At 54.8% G+C, this 21844-nt stretch overlaps 2 protein-coding genes across 17 annotated transcripts in view; one reads left to right on the top strand and one right to left on the bottom strand.

Moving 5' to 3' along the window:
• AUTS2 (activator of transcription and developmental regulator AUTS2) overlaps window positions 1-8114 on the bottom strand; it is a 259132-nt gene extending 251018 nt beyond the window's left edge. For 12 of the 16 annotated variants that reach the window (XM_078873546.1, XM_078873547.1, XM_078873548.1 and 9 more), the window contains exon 1: window positions 6725-8114. In XM_078873546.1, the coding sequence (XP_078729672.1) occupies window positions 6725-7252 (528 nt within the window). In that variant the 5' untranslated portion in view covers window positions 7253-8114. The remainder of the gene's footprint in view (window positions 1-6724) is intronic. The other 4 variants (XM_078873551.1, XM_078873558.1, XM_078873563.1 and 1 more) reach the window with 1 other exon arrangement.
• The window catches only part of LOC144945222 (membrane-associated phosphatidylinositol transfer protein 2-like), a 114476-nt gene continuing 100707 nt past the window's right edge, over window positions 8076-21844 (top strand). The window contains exon 1 of the mRNA XM_078873566.1: window positions 8076-8101. The gene's annotated coding sequence lies outside the window, so the exon portion shown is untranslated. The remainder of the gene's footprint in view (window positions 8102-21844) is intronic.

Below are 21844 nucleotides of genomic sequence, written 5' to 3'. Positions count from 1 at the left end.
TTATTATTTGTTTCTTTCGGTTAAGTCACGTCTAAAGATAAAATAATAAATTAAATTAAATAATAGAATACGACGTTTCGATTGCAACACAAGCAATCATCATCAGGTATAATGAAATAGCGACATAAAATCTAACCAGAAAACTATAGACAGACATATTAGCAGACAGATATCACCAAGATACATAGCGAGAGCAACACAGGTAACAGAGAGGGGTGATCGTCTCTGTGTGGTGGCCTTAAATAGACAGAGGGGGAGGCGGAGGCAGAGAGAGGGAGGAGGGTTAGAGAAAAAATTAGCATATCAATGAGTGGTCAACAGACGTGGTGCTGCGAATGCGATGGCACGGCAAGCAAGCCTGAAAATCAGGAGATTTGTTGCTGGAATCAGCACTGCGGCGATGCTCATCTGCCCTTCACAGCCCTAAGACAGTGGTGGAAATTCCCTATTCCCACAGTTCACTTCCTAAATACGTTTGGCAGTTTACCAGCATTGGCTCAAGCAAGGCTCACTCTACTGATAATAAAGACACTAAATGTCGAAACTGGTCCAGAGGCAGCTTGCATTAAATGCTTCTGAAAAAAAAATGCGCTTCCAGAAGGCCATGTGGCTGATGGGATAGGGAACTAATACTTTGTTTTTTTATGTGGAGGAACAGATATGATAAGGGGGCGTGTCACCTGCTTATTTATTTTGTTACTGCAATGCAAGGTCACAATGGACAAATCCTCATTGCAAATCGTAGGATGTCGCACAGTGCATACCTCTGAATCTCAAGTCAATGCCTCTGTTTGCTAAAGCTTGCGGAGACCCCTTTTCCAAAAGGCCAAACCTCAGGCTATCTGAAGACTACTGTGTGCACAGACGTGTATGCAATCACAGCTATAACCTGGCCAGTTTCAGTGTACTTGTCACCACAGGAAAACACTGCCTAGCACTTCCACTGCAGTGCTTACTAAAGCATTAACTGCAAACAATACTATAGATGATAATACATTTCAAAAACTGCCTCAGGCAAAACATTAACCATCAAATCCACACTGCGTTCAATCACACTTCTCTGTCGGCTTCTTCTTCCCTTGTACTGCTCCACTTTGGAATTCCCTCCAATCGTGTTTTTTTCCTCCCCAAGCTCCTCTAAATAACGTCACCCAATTCAAGAAACACGATGACTATTTATTGATTACAACTTCGATAGTGCTGTTTGTTGCTGGCCATTTGGCATTTTGGGCCTCTGGGTCTGTGCTCAGCCCCGAGCGTAAAAAAAAAACTGATCCAAGGAGTTGTTACGCAAAACTTCAGAGTCATAACTCATCTCTGTGTGGACGTCAAGTTATTGGCTGGGAGCATAATCTTACTTCAACTTGTTTTCCAGGTGGCATCACAGTTCACCCTGGTTCTTTGGCCAATATGGCATTGATGTTCCTACTGCTGGGGAGGGTGGCCACCATCATGTAATGAACAATACTGAACCTAGCCAGGTGGCTTAGCGATAGAGCGAGGAGTTCAAAATTATAAGGTTGCGGATATCAAATCCTGGTGGGGGGGGGGGGTGACTTGGCCAATCATCCCGGAGGTAAAGTGATGGCAATGTCATGGGGAAGTCAACAGTGGTTGTCCTATGGATATACTCTGTATGATGATGTGCGTTGAACGTGGCCAACCGTGCTAATGATAGGAAAGTGGAATGTCTGCTGTGGGCTCAGGGCTGTCAATGAAAGGTGAGCACCATCTCGTTGATGTATGAGCAGAACTCACTGACTTTTGAATGTGCATATTGCAATTGCTTAAACCTGTTACAGCGTGAATGGTAACACAAGCTAAAAGCAATAAAGTAAACGTTGTTCTCTTTAATGTCATACCAAATTAAGTATTATTGTTGTTGTTGTTTTGAACTTGCAAAGAAACCATTCAATAAGACATATCAGCACAGTAGGTCACACGAGCCCACTTAAATATAATAATGACGACGATCACTTTATCTATCCACTACAAAAAAACTAAATTCTTCAAGTGCCATTGACCATGATTAGGGGTAATCAAATTCAGCTTTGTATAATTATTGTGAAGTCAGCTAATGCAATTTTAGTGTGAACACACACACACATATCTCATTAAAGACTCGCTTTTATCATAAACGACATTGATTTGCAAGTAAAGACAGTTTTGGACAGTCGTGTTGTAACACTGCATAGGCGATCTAACAAAACAAAGCTACGTCTTATAAATAACCAAAAAAAAACGTGCTACCTAGAGACAAAGCACAGTGCTGCGACATAGCCACGAGATATATCACCCTAAAGTGCTGGCAATTACAGACGATCACCTAACAATGCTACACTTTCACAAAGAAGCCGTGTGAAAATCATTAATATGACACGGTTATAAAGTACAGCTTACCCAAACACAGAAACTAGACAAACGCAACTCAGTGCACGAGCTACTGAAATGGGCAAATGCATAGCGGCTCACAGCCAGCTATAAATTGTCAAATCAAAGGACTGTCTGGCTACTAAGATTGGCCAGATTGAGCCATAAAATCCACAAGTTGTCGTCTCTACACGCATGTGCATATGGGTTAATGTTCTTGAACACCAGTGTTCCATCCAAGTAAGGCTTCAGAAATCTTTATTGACTCTTCACTTCATAATAAAGCAAGTGCGTGTCACAGAACCGACATTGGGGGGATGACAACGAGATGTATTACTTTGACTGCTTGCTATACAGTAGTACGACCGTGAAAACACAGCACTTTTGATATGAAGCATCATTAAATACATCGGTCTACCAGACTGACTGTTCGTCCAATTCGCACTGTTCAACCACCACACTGCAGGACACAACAAACACCACCCGCCCAGTGTTTCACCCGCGGTCATTCTACCACCACCACCAACACTGCAGACCACGTGGTGCTCTCTCTTTCTGCTTCTTCCTTGCCGACACTGCTCCACTTCAACATTCCCCCCCCCTGCCGTCGTCTCTTTTGTTCAAGCTCTTATAATAACCTTGCTCAATTCAAGAAACGTGTCACCTCTTATATACTAAAACTTGGACAGTGCTGTTCGTTGCTAGCCACTTGACGTTTAGGTCCTACGTTCAACACCTTGGATTAGAAAATAAACAAATGGTATTTGTTGCAGAGGTTCTTATAAATGATGATGATGGTATGATCGTCCTCTATTGCACTGAAACATGTTATCGTGGACATATCTCGTGTGCTGCTTCTGCCTACTGCATAACAGTATTTTTTTCAAATAAGTACGGCGGATTTGCTTTCATGTATAAAGTCCGGCAGCCTTTTGTTGATATAAGATTACAAACTTGATACTGGTGGCCAAAGCATGCTTTTATCTCCTCTGAGCACTCTCAGTACAAGCTACTACAAGACCCCACAGCCTCAATATACACGAGTACAGTAGTTACTACGATAATATTCATCAGCCATGAACAATCCACTGCTGAATGAAGGCCACCCCAGGCCGCCACTGCCTCTTACAATCCTGCAATGCAATAATCCATCCAGCACCTGCACACAAACTGATCTCATCACTTTTTCTCCTTGAGATTGACGTCAATGATACCGTGCCACGTAATGTTTCTCTTGGAAATACTTCTTTTTTTGTAAATACATTTTTGAAGAAATATGTACACTGCGAAGCTGCCAATGGTGCTCCTGCTGTTGTTAGCAGGATTTCCGAAAGCCAGGAATAGGTAATCCATTCCAGTGACATTTTAGTCATCAATGTGCTTATTGGCACACGCAAACGTACAAACAGCATGGTGGATTAAGTCACCGTGTGGTACATGTGCCCTTATTTCTCATTTAAAATACAAAGGTTCACTCCTGCAAACTGCTTGCTTTACGGTTTACTTTTTGACATGGTTACTGGTAATGAAAAATATATTTTAAAAACCCTCATCTAAACTGTCGGTGCCAAACTTCAGACGTATGACTGCGTTGAAAAATTAGTGCGAAACATTTTGATAGAACCTGTGTGGAATTGAGATAAATGTAAGTACATTTAACAGCTTGCCAGCCGTCTGCACTCCCCTTATTTGAATAGTGAGCAGATAAAATGTCTCATCTGCAAAAATGTTCCATTGTTGTAAACATGTCAATGTGTTTGCGCAGAATCCATGGATAACTATTATGAATACAGGCTCCATTCCATTATGAAAAGAGGCATTAAAATGTACTTATACATACTTAGATCTTGAAAAAAGGTTTACCAAATTGAGTAATTAGGATACGGGGTTATTAAACTACCTGTAAAGGTACTTACCAATTTGTCTCATTGAAATTGGCAACTTTGCTAAAGCATTCATCTTGCAGACTGTCAATGTAAATATTTTCTTTCATGTTTATAAATAAGGTATTAAAGGTACTTATGGGCAACACTTCTGCAAGATTTTTTAAGTAAATATTGTCAGTGATGAAATGTTACATTGTCCGCTTGTGTATAAACGGTTTAAGATGTTAAAACTGGCGAGACTGAATTAGCATGAATAGCTTTATAAACGGAGTGATACGAGCTTTAGGCATGCGTCAACTCATCTATGCAATGGGTGTTGCATTGACATGGATTTTCAAACTGCTCACAATAGCGATTCAGTCACACAGGGAATGGTCTTTTATTCTGTTATGTAAACAACATATACTCTCCTGATGGCAATGTAACCCTAAACAAAACAGATAATCATCTAATACCCTCCACATATTTGTCCCTACACATAGCAGAATACAAGTATTTGTTTTCCATATCCCATCAGCCGCGTGACTGCTGTGGACTGGTTTCAACATTCAGTGTCTCATTAAGGGATTCTACACTTGTTCAACAATTCGAAATAATAAGCCACAATTTGGTTTCTACAAAATCATAAAATTGGGTTTTTGTGAAGGCCATTTGCAAACTTGATTACGTAGATATCCAGGTCTGAAAAGGTGTACATTATTATCTATTGTTAAGCTTGAATGCTGAGGAAAGCCACACTTAATCTCAAGACCCCTTTTTCAGGAGGGTCCTGCCAAGTTTGCACAAGCGGGGGGCGATGCTATTGTGCGTCATCCCAGTTAATGCTCATGTAATCTTTCAGCACAGGAATGTTTTGGCCAATACCAGTGACTGCGTGTGTGTGGGTTTAGGTTTGAGGAAACCAGAAAACCTGGAGGGCGCCCATGCAGAACACCCCACAAGATAGGCCCTCGAGTCAGGAATCGACCTCATCTTGCTGTCATGCACAAGTGTGACAACGGGAGACTACTCTGTACTAGGCAATAAGAAGTGAATATATCTCAGTCATGGTAAACAATTGCTGCCTACTAACTAGTACTAGGGCATTTTCCAGGATGAGCAGAGGCCATAGACCACATACGCTGCAGACACCTCGTGCACAAAGTGGAAAATAAAAGGACTCTCCCGTGTGCGACGAACTCCATCCACACCATTGGACCAATGTAGCCTCGCACTGCCCCAAATATACACGTGAAGGCGGGCGAGTGGGTGAACCTACGATTCACCAACTCTTGACACAAAACAGCTGAACGGCTCAATCACGAGTAAACGTATGGTCTCTAATAGCCGCACTTCATAGGCCACATGAAGAAGTTAGAACAGAGGTTGTGGTGAGGGGGCACCACGACTGCCACTAAAAACCCCGCGACGACAACCACCGTTTCAACGAGGAGGGCACTTTAATAAGAAAAAACTCCGCGAGTTAAAATGTTTAAATGCCACAGCTGTCGTCAAACACCACGCGGGCAGACATTTGACAGCCACCAGCTACGCACACTCGGAGGGGGGTGGGTGGGCACAACAGTTCACAACTCAGCTCACCGTTTGCCTTTGTAAACACGGCACCGTGTTGTATTGTTGTAGGCTTTCATTTTACACAGCCGGCCAGGAAGGCCGCAATCACAAGGTTGCGAATTCAAATCCTGGTTTGGGGGTTAGATAGAAGTAACCACTTTGTGAACGGCGGTTGTCCTGCGGAGAGACTCGCCCCCGCCATAGGAACGTGGAATCATCCACCACTGGCTCAGGGCTGCAACACGATTATGAGCACCGCCACAGTATTCATTCTCATCTGAGCAGGAACTCACTTTTGATTTAACAAAGTGAGCAACCCTACACAGTGCGGAGACGTGAGAAAAGGGTGTCTTGTGTGGGGGGTTTAACTTTTCTGAGCATTGTCCACCCTCATGACCCTGCTGTTCACGGATGTCCACTGGGTAAGGTCTCAATTATTAAAGTAGTTGTGAAGCTGGGGTTTATCTGGGCCCACAGGCACCCTTCCCAACAGGGTGTCCAGTGCAACATGGGCGCTAGTACCTCCTCCTTCAAAGCTCAATGCCAGCAGCGAAATAACTAAGCGGACAACACGGCTCCTTCTTGTCCGTCCACATTTAAAATGTTTTACACAACCACATCAACCTTTCTGGGAGTACATCCCATCGGCAGCATTGGTTAAACACGAGCAACCTTTGGACCCGGTTTCAATATTCAGCGTCTCATCGGGGGCTTTGCTTGAACCAATTTCGCAGGGCTTCTGGAACGCATGTCCTGATGCCATTGATAGGACCACCACCTTACTCAAGGTCTAATACATACCCTTACCACCCAAGAGATCACCCTTCTACTCAAGGGGTCATCCCCTGATTCAGAAGGAAACACAAGGAGCACCACCACCACCAGACCCCGCCACGCGGGGACACAGCCCTTACCTCCAGCGCATCCAGTGACGAAAAGCTCACGATGGCATAGCCATCGATGATGTCCTCCTCCTCGTCCTCCTCTTTATCCTCCTCCTCCTTCTTCTTCTCCTCCTTGTCGTGATGTAGTAGTAGTATTTCCTTGGGTGGAGGGGCCGTCTGCTCGGCCCTCTTACGGCGCCTGGGCGGCCGGGACGAGGCTGGCCCTGCCGGGGGCCGTGAGCCTGGGGGGGCCCCGAGGCCCTCCGAGCCCGAGGAGGGCGACGTGGCGGCCTTGGGAGGGCGACTTTTCCTGGGGCTCCCGAGCCCCGACAGATCCATCTCCTTGTCCCTGTCCCGGTCTCGGGCATCCTTGTCTCGGTCTCGGCCCCGGTCTCGGCCCCGGTCTCGGGCCGAGCGGGAGCGGCGGCTCAGCTGCCGGGCCCCCCGCACGCAGGCCACGGGGCCCTGCGTGGAGCTCATGGCCCCCCGACCCCCCGACCCCCTCGATGTGCCTCGCCCGTCCCTCCCCGGGCTGTGCCCGCGCCGAGCCCCACGCATGCACGCCGATGGCTGCGGCCGCTGATGTTGAAATCCCTGCCGATGGCTGTCACAGCAGCCTCCTCCTCCTCGCCACCACCTCCTCCTCTTTCTCCACACCACGTCGCTTCCCTCGCCTCCTCCTCCTCCTTCTGAGATTCTATCTTCTTTCACCACCACGACCACCACCTCCTCCTCCTCACCACCTATCTGGCTCCGTCTCTTCCGTGGCCGTCAGCGGCCGCTGCTGCCCGACACGGGCCGAGCCCCAGAGGCGGCGCGTCCATCACCGTGCGGCCCTCGTCCCCCCCACCCCCCCACCCCGAGAGACCCCATCCACAGCCAGGGCCCGGGAGGCCCCCCCGGAGAGGACCCCCTTCTCCAGGACCCCCTCTCTGAGCAGAGCCCTAGCCCAGAGCCCTAGCCCAGAGCCCTAGCCCCGAGGGGCGATACAACCCAGAGACAGCCCCAGACCTTGACACCTTGACCAGACCCCTCTATGTCTGACCCCTGCCCAAGCCCTCTGTGTGTACCTGACCCCTAGTGTCTGACCCCTCTCCCAGACCCCTGTCCCTGACCTCTGTCCCTGACCCCTGTCTAGACCCCCCCCCACACCCTACCCCAGACCTCGCGAGGAGGGAGAGGAGGGACGCGGCGAGAGAGAGAGGGGAGAGGAGGGAGAGAACGATGGGAGGAGGAGAAGCCGCCCGGGCGAGGGGATATTGCGAGGCGAGGCGAGCGCAGAAGCTTGCGGCAGAGCAGAGGGAGGCGATGTCCCCGGCGAGCCGGGGGGGGGGGGTGAGGAGTCGTGGTGAGGAGTCCGGGCTGGGTGAGGAGGAGTCGGGGCTGGGTGAGGAGTCGGAGTCGTCGGTGAGTGGCGCTCCTCTGCGCCGCGCTCGGCGCAGTGAAAACACTCGACGCGTTTCCGCCCCGTGCGCGTATCCCGCCTCCACAGAAAGTAGTGCGCGCAGAGGGCGAAACTCCCTCCCTCAGTTCCCTCACAACACCGCCTCGAACTCACCACCCCCTCACCCCCCCTAACCCCCCTCACCCCCCTCACTCACCCCTCATTCACCCCCCCCTCACCCCTCACTCACCCCCCCTCACCCCCCCTTTACCCCTCCCTCACCCCCTCCCTCACCCCCTCCCTCACCCCTCCCTCACCCCCTCCCTCACCCCTCCCTCACCGCTCCCTCACCCCTCCCTCACCCCCTCCCTCACACCCTCCCTCACCCCTCCCTCACCGCTCCCTCACCGCTCCCTCACCCCTCCCCCCCCCTCCCTCACCCCCTCCCTCACCCCTCCCTCCCCCTCCCTCACCGCTCCCTCACCCCTCCCTACCCGCTCTCTCACCCCTCCCTCACCCCCTCCCTCACCCCCTCCCTCACCCCGCCCCCCCCCCTCCCTCACCCCCTCCCTCACCCCTCCCTCCCCCTCCCTCACCGCTCCCTCACCCCTCACTCACCGCTCCCTCACCCCTCTCTCACCCCTCCCTCACCCCTCCCTCACCACTCCCTCACCCCTCCCTCACCGCTTCCTCACCGCTCCCTCACCCCTCCCTCACCCCTCCCTCACCGCTCCCTCACCCCTCCCTCACCCCTCACCGCTCCCTCACCCCTCCCTCACCCCTCCCTCACCCCTCCCTCACCGCTCTCTCACCGCTCCCTCACCCCTCCCTCACCCCTCACCACTCCCTCACCCCTCCCTCACCCCTCCCTCACCCCTCACCGCTCCCTCACCCCTCCCTCACCCCTCCCTCACCCCTCCCTCACCGCTCTCTCACCGCTCCCTCCCCCTCCCTCACCCCCTCCCTCACCCCGCCCCCCCCCCCTCCCTCACCCCCTCCCTCACCCCTCCCTCCCCCTCCCTCACCGCTCCCTCACCCCTCACTCACCGCTCCCTCACCCCTCTCTCACCCCTCCCTCACCCCTCCCTCACCACTCCCTCACCCCTCCCTCACCGCTTCCTCACCGCTCCCTCACCCCTCCCTCACCCCTCCCTCACCGCTCCCTCACCCCTCCCTCACCCCTCACCGCTCCCTCACCCCTCCCTCACCCCTCCCTCACCCCTCCCTCACCGCTCTCTCACCGCTCCCTCACCCCTCCCTCACCCCTCACCCACTCCCTCACCCCTCCCTCACCCCTCCCTCACCCCTCACCGCTCCCTCACCCCTCCCTCACCCCTCCCTCACCCCTCCCTCACCGCTCTCTCACCGCTCCCTCACCCCTCCCTCACCCCTCACCACTCCCTCACCCCCCCCTCACCCCTCCCTCACCCCTCACCGCTCCCTCACCCCTCCCTCACCCCTCCCTCACCGCTCCCTCACCTCTCCCTCACAACCTCCCTCACCGCTCCCTCACCCCTCCCTCACCGCTCCCTCACCCCTCCCTCACCGCTCCCTCACCCCTCCCTCACCCCTCCCTCACCCCTCCTTCACCGCTCCCTCACCCCTCACTCACCCTTCCCTCACCCCTACCTCACCGCTCTCTCACCGCTCCCTCACCCCTCCTTCACCCCCTCCCTCACCCCTCCCTCACCCCCACCCTCATCCCTCCCTTACCCCTCACTCACCCCCTCCCTCACTCACCCCTCACTCACCCCCCCTCATCCCCCCTCACCCCTCACCCCTCCCTCACCCCCTCCCTCACCCCTCCCTCACCCCTCCCTCACCGCTCCCTCACCCCTCCCTCACCCCCTCCCTCACCCCTCACCTCCCCCCTCCCTCACCCCTCCCTCACCCCTCCCTCACCCCTCCCTCACCGCTCCCTCACCCCTCCCTCACCCCTCCCTCACCGCTCCCTCCACCCCCTCCCTCACCCCTCCCTCACCGCTCCCTCACCGCTCCCTCACCCCTCCCTCACCCCTCCCTCTCCCCTCCCTCACCGATCTCACCGCTCCCTCACCCCTACCTCACCCCTCCCTCACCGCTCCCTCACTCCTCCCTCACCCCTCCCTCACCCATCCCTCACCCCCTCCCTCACCCCTCCCTCACCCCTCACCGCCCCCTCACCACTCCCTCACCCCTCCCCCATCGCTCCCCCACCCCTCCCTCACCCCTCCCTCACCGCTCCCTCACCCCTCCCACACCGCTCCCTCACCGCTCCCTCACCCCTCACCGCTCCCTCACCCCTCCCTCACCCCTCCCTCACCCCTCCCTCACCGCTTCCTCACCCCTCCCTCACCCCTCCCTCACCCCTCCCTCACCACTCCCTCACCCCTCCCTCACCGCTCCCTCACCGCTCTCTCACCCCTCCCTCACCCCTCCCTCACCGCTCCCTCACCCCTCCCTCACCCCTCACCGCTCCCTCACCCCTCCCTCACCCCTCCCTCACCGCTCTCTCACCGCTCCCTCACCCCTCCCTCACCCCTCACCACTCCCTCACCCCTCCCTCACCCCTCCCTCACCCCTCCCTCACCCCTCACCGCTCTCTCACCTCTCCCTCACCCCTCCCTCACCGCCCCCTCACCACTCCCTCACCCCTCCCCCACCGCTCCCTCACCCCTCCCTCACCCCTCCCTCACAACCTCCCTCACCGCTCCCTCACCCCTCCCTCACCGCTCCCTCACCCCTCCCTCACCGCTCCCTCACCCCTCCCTCACCCCTCCCTCACCCCTCCCTCACCCCCTCCCTCACCCCTCCCTCACCCCCTCCCTGACCCCTCCATCACCGCTCTCTCACCCCTCCCTCACCCCTCCCTCACCCCCTCCTTCACCCCTCCTTCACCCCCTGCCTCACCCCTCCCTCACCCCTCCCTCACCCCTCCCCCACCGCTCCCTCACCCCTCCCTCACCGCTCTCTCACCCCTCCCTCACCCCTCCCTCACCCCTCCCTCACCGCTCCCTCCCCCCTCCCTGACCCCTCCCTCACCCCCCCCTCACCCCTCCCTCACCACTCCCTCACCCCTCCCTCACCCCTCCCTCACCGCTCCCTCACCGCTCCCTCCACCGCTCCCTCACCCCTCCCTCACCGCTCCCTCACCCCTCCCTCACCCCTCTCTCACCGCTTCCTCACCGCTCCCTCACCCCTCCCTCACCGCTCCCTCACCCCTCCCTCACCCCTCCCTCACCGCTCCCTCACCCCTCCCTCACCCCTCTCTCACCGCTTCCTCACCGCTCCCTCACCCCTCCCTCACCCCTCCCTCACCGCTCCCTCACCCCTCACCGCTCCCTCACCCCTCCGTCACCCCTCCTTCACCGCCCCCTCACCACTCCCTCACCCCTCCCTCACCGCTCCCTCACCCCTCCCTGACCCCTCCCTCACTGCTCCCTCACCGCTCCTCACCCCTCCCTCACCGCTCCCTCACCGCTCCCTCACCCCTCCCTCACCCGTCCCTCACCGCTCCCTCACCGCTCCCTCACCCCTACCTCACCGCTCCCTCACCCCTCCCTCACCCCTCACCGCTCCCTCACCCCTCCCTCACCCCTCCCTCACCGCTCCCTCACCCTCCCTCACCCCTCCCTCACCACTCCCTCACCCCTCCCTCACCGCTCCCTCACCCTTCCCTCACCCCTCCCTCACCGCCCCCTCACCACTCCCTCACCCCTCCCCAACCGCTCCCTCACCCCACCTCACCCCTCCGCCACCGCTCCTCACCCCCCTCACCCCTCCCTCACCGCTCCCTCACCCCTCCCTGACCCCTCCCTCACTGCTCCCTCACCCCTCCCTCACCCCTCCCTCACCGCCCCCTCACCACTCCCTCACCCCTCCCTCACCCCTCCCTCACCGCTCCCTCACCACTCCCTCACCCCTCCCTGACCCCTCCCTCACTGCTCCCTCACCGCTCCCTCACCCCTCCCTCACCGCCCCCTCACCCCCCTCACCCTCCCTGACCCCTCCCTCACCGCTCCCTCACCACTCCCTCACCCCTCCCTCACCGCTCCCTCACCCCTCCCTGACCCCTCCCTCACCGCTCCCTCACCCCTCCCTCACCGCTCCCTCACCCCTCCCTCACCCCTCCCTCACCGCTCCCTCACCACTCCCTCACCCCTCCGCCACCGCTCCCTCACCCCCTTCACCCCTCCCTCACCGCTCCCTCACCGCTCCCTCACCCCCTCCCTCACCGCTCCCTCACCCCTCCCTCACCCCTCCCTCACCGCTCTCTCACCCCTCCCTCACCGCTCCCTCACCCCTCCCTCACCCCTCCCTCACCGCTCTCTCACCCCTCCCTCACCGCTCCCTCACCCCTCACCGCCCCCCTCACCACTCCCTCACCCCTCCCCCACCGCACTCCCACCCCTCCCTCACCGCTTCCTCACCCCTCCCTCACCCCTCCCTCACCGCTCCCTCACCTCTCCCTCACCGCTCCCTCACCCCTCCCTCACCGCTCCCTCACTCCTCCTTCACCCCTCCCTCACCGCTCCCTCACCCCTCCCTCACCCCTCCTTCACCGCTCCCTCACCCCTTCCTCACCCCTCCCTCACCGCTCCCTCACTCCTCCCTCACCCCTCCCTCACCGCTCCCTCACCCCTCCCTCACCCCTCCTTCACCGCTCCCTCACCCCTCCCTCACCCCTCCCTCACCGCTCCCTCACTCCTCCCTCACCCCTCCCTCACCGCTCCCTCACCCCTCCCTCACCCCTCCTTCACCGCTCCCTCACCCCTCCCTCACCCCTCCCTCACCGCTCCCTCACTCCTCCCTCACCCCTCCCTCACCGCCCCCTCACCACTCCCTCACCCCTCCCCCACCGCACTCCCACCCCTCCCTCACCGCTCCCTCCCCCCCTCCCTGACCCCTCCCTCACCCCTCCGTCACCGCTCCCTCACCCCTCCCTCACCCCTCCCTCACCGCTCCCTCCCTCACCGCTTCCTCACCCCTCCCTCACCACTCCCTCACCCCTCCCTCACCGCTCCCTCACCCCTCCCTCACCCCTCCCTCACCGCTCCCTCACCGCTCCGTCACCCCTCACCGCTCCCTCACCCCTCCCTCACCCCTCCCTCACCGCTCCCTCACCGCTCCCTCACCCCTCACCGCTCCCTCACCCCTCCCTCACCCCTCCCTCACTGCCCCCTCACCACTCCCTCACCCCTCCCCCACCGCTCCCTCACCGCTCCCTCACCCCTCCCTCATCGCTCCCTCACCCCTCCCTCACCCCTCCCTCACCGCTCCCTCACCCCTCCCTCACCCCTCCGTCACCCCTCCCTCACCGCCCCCTCACCACTCCCTCACCCCTCCCTCATCGCTCCCTCACCCCTCCCTCACCCCTCCCTCACCGCCCCCTCACCACTCCCTCACCCCTCCCTCACCGCTCCCTCACCCCTCCCTCACTGCTCCCCTCACCGCTCCCTCACCGCTCCCTCACCCCTACCTCACCGCTCCCTCACCCCCCCTCACCCCTCCCTCACCGCTCCCTCACCCCCCCCTCACCCCTCCCTCACCCCTCCCTCACCGCTCCCTCACCCCCCCTCATCGCTCCCTCACCCCTCACCGCTCCCTCACCCCTCCTTCACCCCTCCCTCACCGCTCTTTCACCCCCCCCTCACCCCTCCCTCACCCCTCCCTCACCGCTCCCTCACCCCCCCCCTCACCCCTCTCTCACCCCTCCCTCACCCCTCCCTCACCGCTTCCTCACCCCTCCCTCACCCCTCCCTCACCCCTCCCTCACCCCTCCCTCACCCCTCACCACTCTCTCACCGCTCCCTCACCCCTCCCTCACCGCTCCCTCACCCCTCCCTCACCCCTCACCACTCTCTCACCGCTCCCTCACCCCTCCCTCACCGCTCCCTCTCTCTCCTCCCTCACCCCTCCCTCACCCCTCCCTCACCACTCCCTCACCCCTCCCTCACCCCTCACCACTCTCTCACCGCTCCCTCACCCCTCCCTCACAGCTCCCTCTCTCTCCTCCCTCACCCCTCCCTCACCCCTCCCTCACCACTCCCTCACCCCTCCCTCACCCCTCACCACTCTCTCACCGCTCCCTCTCTCTCCTCCCTCACCGCTCCCTCACCCCTCACCACTCTCTCACCGCTCACCACTCTCTCACCGCTCCCTCACCCCTCCCTCACCGCTCCCTCTCTCTCCTCCCTCACCGCTCCCTCACCCCTCACCCCTCCCTCACCCCTCACCACTCTCTCACCGCTCCCTCACCCCTCCCTCACCGCTCCCCTCTCTCTCCTCCCTCACCCCTCCCTCACCGCTCCCTCACCCCTCCCTCACCCCTCACCACTCTCTCACCACTCCCTCACCCCTCCCTCACCGCTCCCTCTCTCTCCTCCCTCACCCCTCCCTCACCCCTCCCTCACCCTTCCCTCACCGCTCCCTCACCCCTCACTGCTGCTCACTCTCCCTTCCTTCACTGTTCTCCCTCTCTCTACTCCCTCGCCGCTCCCACACTTGTTGTTTACCCCCGGGAGCTCCACTGAGTCAAGGACTCCATGTTGCTACTGCTGCGTGTAATCCTCGTTGAGCAGCTTGCAGATAGGTTTTAGTTTTCAGCATTTGGATGTTTGGCAATACCAGTGATGGAAAGAAACCGGAGAACCCGGAGCAAAGCAATTGGATAACAAGGGGAGACCATGACCGACCCTACACGGAGATATTCCCGAGTCGTGGACTGAACCCAGGTCCTTCTTGCTGCCCGAGGCGTCAAGAGGAGCGTTAGCGCCAATCAGTATCACTCGTCATTTTAATCTCGAACGAAGAGCCCGCGGTAGCATCCGCGGCACAGCCGGTGACGAGGCGGAGAGTGTGGCTAACGCGCGTATAAATAATGAACGCAGCAATGTATCGCTAATGTAATTAATACGGTGCAGCACCTTATCCATCTGCTGAGCGGTGTGGGTGCGTCTGCGAGAGAGTCGCTGTGAATTTGGAAGGTGTCACGACGGCCCGCGTCCAATGCAGCTCCGTGAGTGGGTGCAGGCTCGCAGCATGGGCACCGTGCAGGAGAAACTTCGATTGTGCGCGGGGGAAAGCCAGCTCCACGTAATACTGTACACAACAAAAACACGCAACATGTGAAGCACATGCCTTCCTAACACACTGCAGACGTGGACATGTGATCTCTCTGAGTATTATGGCCTTTATTAACCTCAGTTGTTCACTAACTCGCCTGGTATACAGGAGGTCGTGGGTTCGATCCCGACCCTGATGCCGACTGCATATTTGGAGTTTGCGTGTCTCTCTCCCCGTGGTGGCGTGGGGTTTTTTTTCTCCGGGTCCTCCGGTTTTCCTCTCCACATTGAGAACCAACATCACGCGTTAAGAGTATCTGGCTCCGATACATTTCCACACGATGAGCCACTTCGTTGAGCTGTCGTTTGTGATTGCCAGGTCGCTTCTGAAAAACAGCTATACAGCTCAGTGGGCCTTATCTGGTTAGATAAAAAATATATATATACTGCGTAGTAAATGTTGGTGGGCCTCCCCAACAGAGACATTTTGTGAACCCAAGGTTAAGGGTGGCAGCGTGGTGACATGGTCACAGTCGTGCCTCAGGGTTGAACATCCCACTCGGGTGCCTCTCTGTGTGGAGTTTGTACGATCTCCCTCTCGTTCTGCCAGTGTTTTTTTCTCAGGGCTCTCCACGTTCCCTCCCATAGCCAAAGCCACACTCGCAGCCTAACTGCATGCTGGCCAAATATCCCAGTGCTGAAACAAATACCTGCAAATAAGTCGATTTGGGATTACACACGGCGGCAATATCGCCCACCTAGCCGCAAAACTTATCAAGAACCTCCCGATTAGAAGAGTCTTGAGACTCGGTGAGGCTTTCCCCGGATAAACAAACGCAATGATAACAATAATAGACTTCTCTGCTAAAAAACATTTCCTGCTAGCAACAGAGTCTTGTTCGCACAGCAAGAGACTGCGTGCGCGCACACTCCGGGCAATGTTTCAAACACCAATCTCCGAAGATTAATTAAAAATGTGATAAGAATGAAATATAGATGCCACGCGCGTGTGTTGATATTTTTGAGTACTATTGAGGTGTAATCTAATGGGGGTTTAGCAATTTCCCTGTGAGGAAATTGTGTGTGTGCTAAGCGGACACTTTATTTGTTAACACGGTTGCTGAGCGAGACCGAAAGGCCTCAACATTCCAAGTGTCCTGCCCCCGCACCTCCGATTATCACGGTTGGCTACGTACGGAGCGAAAGAAGTTCAACATACGTAAATACAAAGTTGTAAAAGATAAGAGGGTCATGGGTTTCTTGAATTGAGCGAGATTGTGAGAAGGGTTTGGGGAGACAGACAAGGTGAGGGAATAACCTGCAGTGTGGTGAGTGAGTGATTGATTGTGAGTGAGTGAGTGATTGATTGTGTAGTGACCTGCAGTGTGGTGAGTGAGTGAGTGATTGTGAGTGAGTGATTGATTGTGTAGTGAGTGAGTGATTGATTGTGTAGTGAGTGAGTGATTGATTGTGTAGTGAGTGAGTGAGTGATTGATTGTGTAGTGAGTGAGTGATTGTGTAGTGAGTGAGTGATTGATTGTGTAGTAAGTGAGTGTGTAGTGAGTGAGTGATTGATTGTGTAGTGAGTGAGTGATTGATTGTGTAGTGACCTGCAGTGTGGTGAGTGAGTGAGTGATTGTGAGTGAGTGAGTGATTGATTGTGTAGTGAGTGAGTGAGTGATTGATTGTGTAGTGAGTGAGTGAGTGATTGATTGTGTAGTGAGTGAGTGAGTGATTGATTGTGTAGTGAGTGATTGTGTAGTGAGTGAGTGATTGATTGTGTAGTGAGTGAGTGATTGATTGTGTAGTGAGTGAGTGTGTGGTGAGTGAGTGATTGATTGTGTAGTGAGTGAGTGATTGATTGTGTAGTGACCTGCAGTGTGGTGAGTGAGTGATTGTGTAGTGACCTGCAGTGTGGTGAGTGAGTGTGTGAGTGTGTAGTGACCTGCGGTGTGGTGAGTGAGTGAGTGATTGTGTGGTGAGTGAGTGATTGATTGTGTAGTGACCTGCAGTGTGGTGAGTGAGTGAGTGATTGTGTAGTGACCTGCAGTGTGGTGAGTGAGTGAGTGATTGTGTAGTGACCTGCAGTGTAGTGACCTGCAGTGTGGTGAGTGAGTGTGTAGTGAGTGAATGATTGATTGTGTAGTGAGTGAGTGTGTAGTGAGTGAATGATTGATTGTGTAGTTAGTGAGTGATTGATTGTGTAGTGACCTGCAGTGTGGTGAGTGAGTGAGTGATTGTGTAGTGACCTGCAGTGTGGTGAGTGAGTGAGTGATTGTGTAGTGACCTGCAGTGTGGTGAGTGAGTGAGTGTGTAGTGAGTGAATGATTGATTGTGTAGTGAGTGAGTGATTGATTGTGTAGTGACCTGCAGTGTGGTGAGTGATTGTGTAGTGACCTGCAGTGTGGTGAGTGAGTGAGTGTGTAGTGACCTGCAGTGTGGTGAGTGAGTGAGTGTGTAGTGACCTGCAGTGTGGTGAGTGAGTGAGTGTGTAGTGACCTGCAGTGTGGTGAGTGAGTGAGTGAGTGTGTAGTGACCTGCAGTGTGGTGAGTGAGTGAGTGATTGTGTAGTGACCTGCAGTGTGGTGAGTGAGTGAGTGAGTGTGTAGTGACCTGCAGTGTGGTGAGTGAGTGAGTGTGTAGTGACCTGCAGTGTGGTGAGTGAGTGAGTGAGTGTGTAGTGACCTGCAGTGTGGTGAGTGAGTGAGTGAGTGTGTAGTGACCTGCAGTGTGGTGAGTGAGTGAGTGATTGTGTAGTGACCTGCAGTGTGGTGAGTGAGTGAGTGATTGTGTAGTGACCTGCAGTGTGGTGAGTGAGTGAGTGTGTAGTGAGTGAATGATTGATTGTGTAGTGAGTGAGTGATTGATTGTGTAGTGACCTGCAGTGTGGTGAGTGAGTGAGTGTGTAGTGACCTGCAGTGTGGTGAGTGAGTGAGTGAGTGTGTATTGACCTGCAGTGTGGTGAGTGAGTGAGTGTGTAGTGACCTGCAGTGTGGTGAGTGAGTGAGTGTGTAGTGACCTGCAGTGTGGTGAGTGAGTGAGTGAGTGTGTAGTGACCTGCAGTGTAGTGAGTGAGTGATTGATTGTGTAGTGACCTGCAGTGTGGTGAGTGAGTGATTGTGTAGTGGCCTGCAGTGTGGTGAGTGAGTGAGTGTGTAGTGACCTGCAGTGTGGTGAGTGAGTGAGTGATTGTGTAGTGACCTGCAGTGTGGTGAGTGAGTGAGTGATTGAGTAGTGACCTGCAGTGTAGTGACCTGCAGTGTGGTGAGTGAGTGTGTAGTGAGTGAGTGTGTAGTGAGTGAATGATTGATTGTGTAGTGAGTGAGTGTGTAGTGAGTGAATGATTGATTGTGTATTGAGTGAGTGATTGATTGTGTAGTGACCTGCAGTGTGGTGAGTGAGTGAGTGATTGTGTAGTGACCTGCAGTGTGGTGAGTGAGTGATTGTGTAGTGACCTGCAGTGTGGTGAGTGAGTGAGTGTGTAGTGAGTGAATGATTGATTGTGTAGTGAGTGAGTGATTGATTGTGTAGTGACCTGCAGTGTGGTGAGTGAGTGAGTGAGTGTGTAGTGACCTGCAGTGTGGTGAGTGAGTGAGTGATTGTGTAGTGACCTGCAGTGTGGTGAGTGAGTGAGTGTGTAGTGACCTGCAGTGTGGTGAGTGAGTGATTGTGTAGTGACCTGCAGTGTGGTGAGTGAGTGAGTAGTGACCTGCAGTGTGGTGAGTGAGTGAGTGATTGTGTCGTGACCTGCATTGTGGTGAGTGAGTGAGTGATTGTGTAGTGACCTGCAGTGTGGTGAGTGAGTGAGTGTGTAGTGACCTGCAGTGTGGTGAGTGAGTGATTGTGTCGTGACCTGCAGTGTGGTGAGTGAGTGATTGTGTAGTGATCTGCAGTGTGGTGAGTGGGTGAGTGAGTGTGTTGTTGTGATCTGCAGTGTGGTGAGTGAGTGATTGTGTTGTGACCTGCAGTGTGATGGTTGAACACAGCACAGATGATGGATGAATACGAAGCAGTCTTATAGACCGAGTCCACAACGTGGGTGGAGGGATCAATGTTTGAAGTTCACGTTAATAATAATCACCATTGCAGAAGGGATAGAAGTGTGAGAAGGTAGCAATTGACTGCCGGTGAACGAGTGTATCCTCTCAATCACCGGTGGCCAACCAAAATAACAAGAAGAGCCAGATTTTTTGAATGCGGTAAGGCACTCAGTATGTCAAGAGCCGCAGTGTACTGTGGCGGTGAATCCGAGGCGATGGGTCCTTAATAAATAACGCCACAAAGCTGTTGCTTCACTCCTGCTCCAAGTAAACCTTTCTGGACGCAATAAACTCCGTAAATCGTCAACATGTTTCCACGGACCCCCGTGCAGTGAAAACCGTGTCGTGTATTATTTAGTTTTTGTGTCGAATCTGGACGCATATCTCATCGCATCCTTATCGAGAAACATATTTGCAGTTCACCAGTATTGGGTCAAGCAAACTTGACTCTTGCTGAATGTCAAAAGCAGTCTCGATTTTTCTTGTCTTAAACCAATACTATCCATAATAGGGTTGTTTTGGGTTAGATCGCGTAAATATAAATGTGTCGTTAAACCCGCCACCACCCGACACAGCTACGTGTTAAACTAAAGCAATATTGGTTTTAAAAAAAGTAACAAAAAGTGCCGTGTGACTGATGGTATGTGTATAAAATATATATTTTACGTGGAGAGAGAGAGAGAGGGAGACACGGGAAGGAGTCGTATCGTCTTTTCATTTATTGAGGAAAAAATAATTTTCGTGGAAAAACAACACAATCGTGCGTTCTGCAACAATCCCGTAGGCCACTTTCCCACGGTCCTGCAAGGACACCGATGGTCAGTGGACAACAGATTGCCACCCGCTGCTGTATACGTTGCAATGCAAATGTCATCCCAGCCCTGTGAATGAAACGACAGTCTAGTTCTGTACCCAAAAGGTTAAGCTAAACTCAACAAAAAAAGCGTGCTTCACTAATTGGCATGCAGCTAACATGCAATGCATGTGCGACTTCAGAGACTGGATCTTCGCAAATCGTGGCCGCCTGTCTGGGTTTGACCCATTTGACCCGGGACAGTTTGGGATTTGGCGTCTGTGTTGAGGGAGGCAGCAAGGCATTGATTTGTGCAGTGACCTGGTATCGGTACTGTACGGTACTGAACTTCATTTGCGGTGTTACGTACCTCGCAGCTTTTAGAGGCCCGAGAAAAAAAACATCACGTCCCGTGGTTGGTCTCTTTGGGGAAGGTTGTCAGCCTCTGATTGTACCAACTGGGATCAACTCCGAGAGACGTGCCTCTTATCGTGCACTAACGAGTTTGTAAAACATTACTTTATCCCTCGGAAGCGAACGGTTGAGCCCTGCTAATGAGAGATATAAGGCAATAACGATGTCCTGAAATGTTACCCTTGGCCGCGCGATGTAAGAACACATCCACTGCTTGTCACGCATTTCAGACTTGTAATGGAGCCGCGTGGCTTCACGGTGACCCCGCGGGGCAAGCGGCTCCTTTGCTCGCGAGGCACCACGGCACACAGACGCAGTTTGCTCGTAACGAGCGGCAACGTCCTAAAGCCACCCTCTGATTGATGTCCGAGGAGAAACTCAGTTTAGCCCTGAGCCTCCTGTAGGTTGTAAGTTCAGGGTCGGAGTTGATTTTTTTTTACAGCACAAAGGCCGGTGGTAGTTTTACTCAAAATTACGAGAGTACAGTGTTTGAAGAATAGGCAACACGTACATACGCAGGCAGTCCGCCTCCCTCACATATCATCTCCTGCACTTATCAGCCTCACGGCCTTCTGGGAGTGGATAGTTTCAGCAGCACTGATTACAGAAACCCAGATTCTGCTGATATAATTCGACAACTGAATGTGGAAACTGATCCAGATTTGGCTCACGTTGAACCAGCGCTGCTGTAAGTATGCATGCGCTCCCAGAAGGCTGTGTGTCTGATGGGATGTGTAAAAACATATATTTATTTAACTGGAGCGACAGATATGAAGAGGCATATTTTTTAGCTTATTTACCTGGTTAAATAGATTAGACAATGTATTATACATCAATGGCTGCCACCTGTTCCAAAGACAAAACGCAGATATTTTTCCCCCGATAAGCCGAGGTCTATCATAACTGCACCCGGGGCACGATAATAATGCCACCAAAGCTCAGTTGGAATCAATTCCTGCCGCCTGAACACACAGACACCAGTTCCCTAATTGGCCGGGTCAAACCGGGACAGGTGGTAACCCCAACGCCACCGTGTTTAATGAAGTGGGTTCCTGTGGAAGCCTGTGCACACACACACGCGGTAAGCATGTTTGGAAAACAGACCCGGGAAAAGCAATGCTTGCATATAGCTGATAGGTGACCCTCTGCCAGAGGTCGCAACCGGGTACCCGATACCCGTACCCTACCCGATACCCGTTTGCGACCCTGGTGCGGCCGGGTACGGGTAGGCCGTGAGTCACTGGTGAGTCACCGTTTGTCACTCATTTGTCACTCATTTCCCAACGTCTTGTCTCTTCTCACAATTCAAGTTCCTAGAATCAACCCACCCGCGCCTGCAACATGGCTTCATCCCAGAGGTCGCAATCGGGTACCCGTACCCTACCCGATACCCGGCCGGGTACGGGTAGCCGGGTATCGGGTAGGGTACGGGTACCCGTTTTCGACCCTGGTGCGGCCGGGTACGGGTACGGGTAA

The sequence above is a fragment of the Lampetra fluviatilis genome, chromosome 37 (assembly GCF_964198595.1).
Source record: "Lampetra fluviatilis chromosome 37, kcLamFluv1.1, whole genome shotgun sequence".
Taxonomy (NCBI): domain Eukaryota; kingdom Metazoa; phylum Chordata; class Hyperoartia; order Petromyzontiformes; family Petromyzontidae; genus Lampetra; species Lampetra fluviatilis.
Note: the sequence above shows the minus strand (reverse complement) of the source record. Positions and strands in the feature narration are given on the sequence as shown.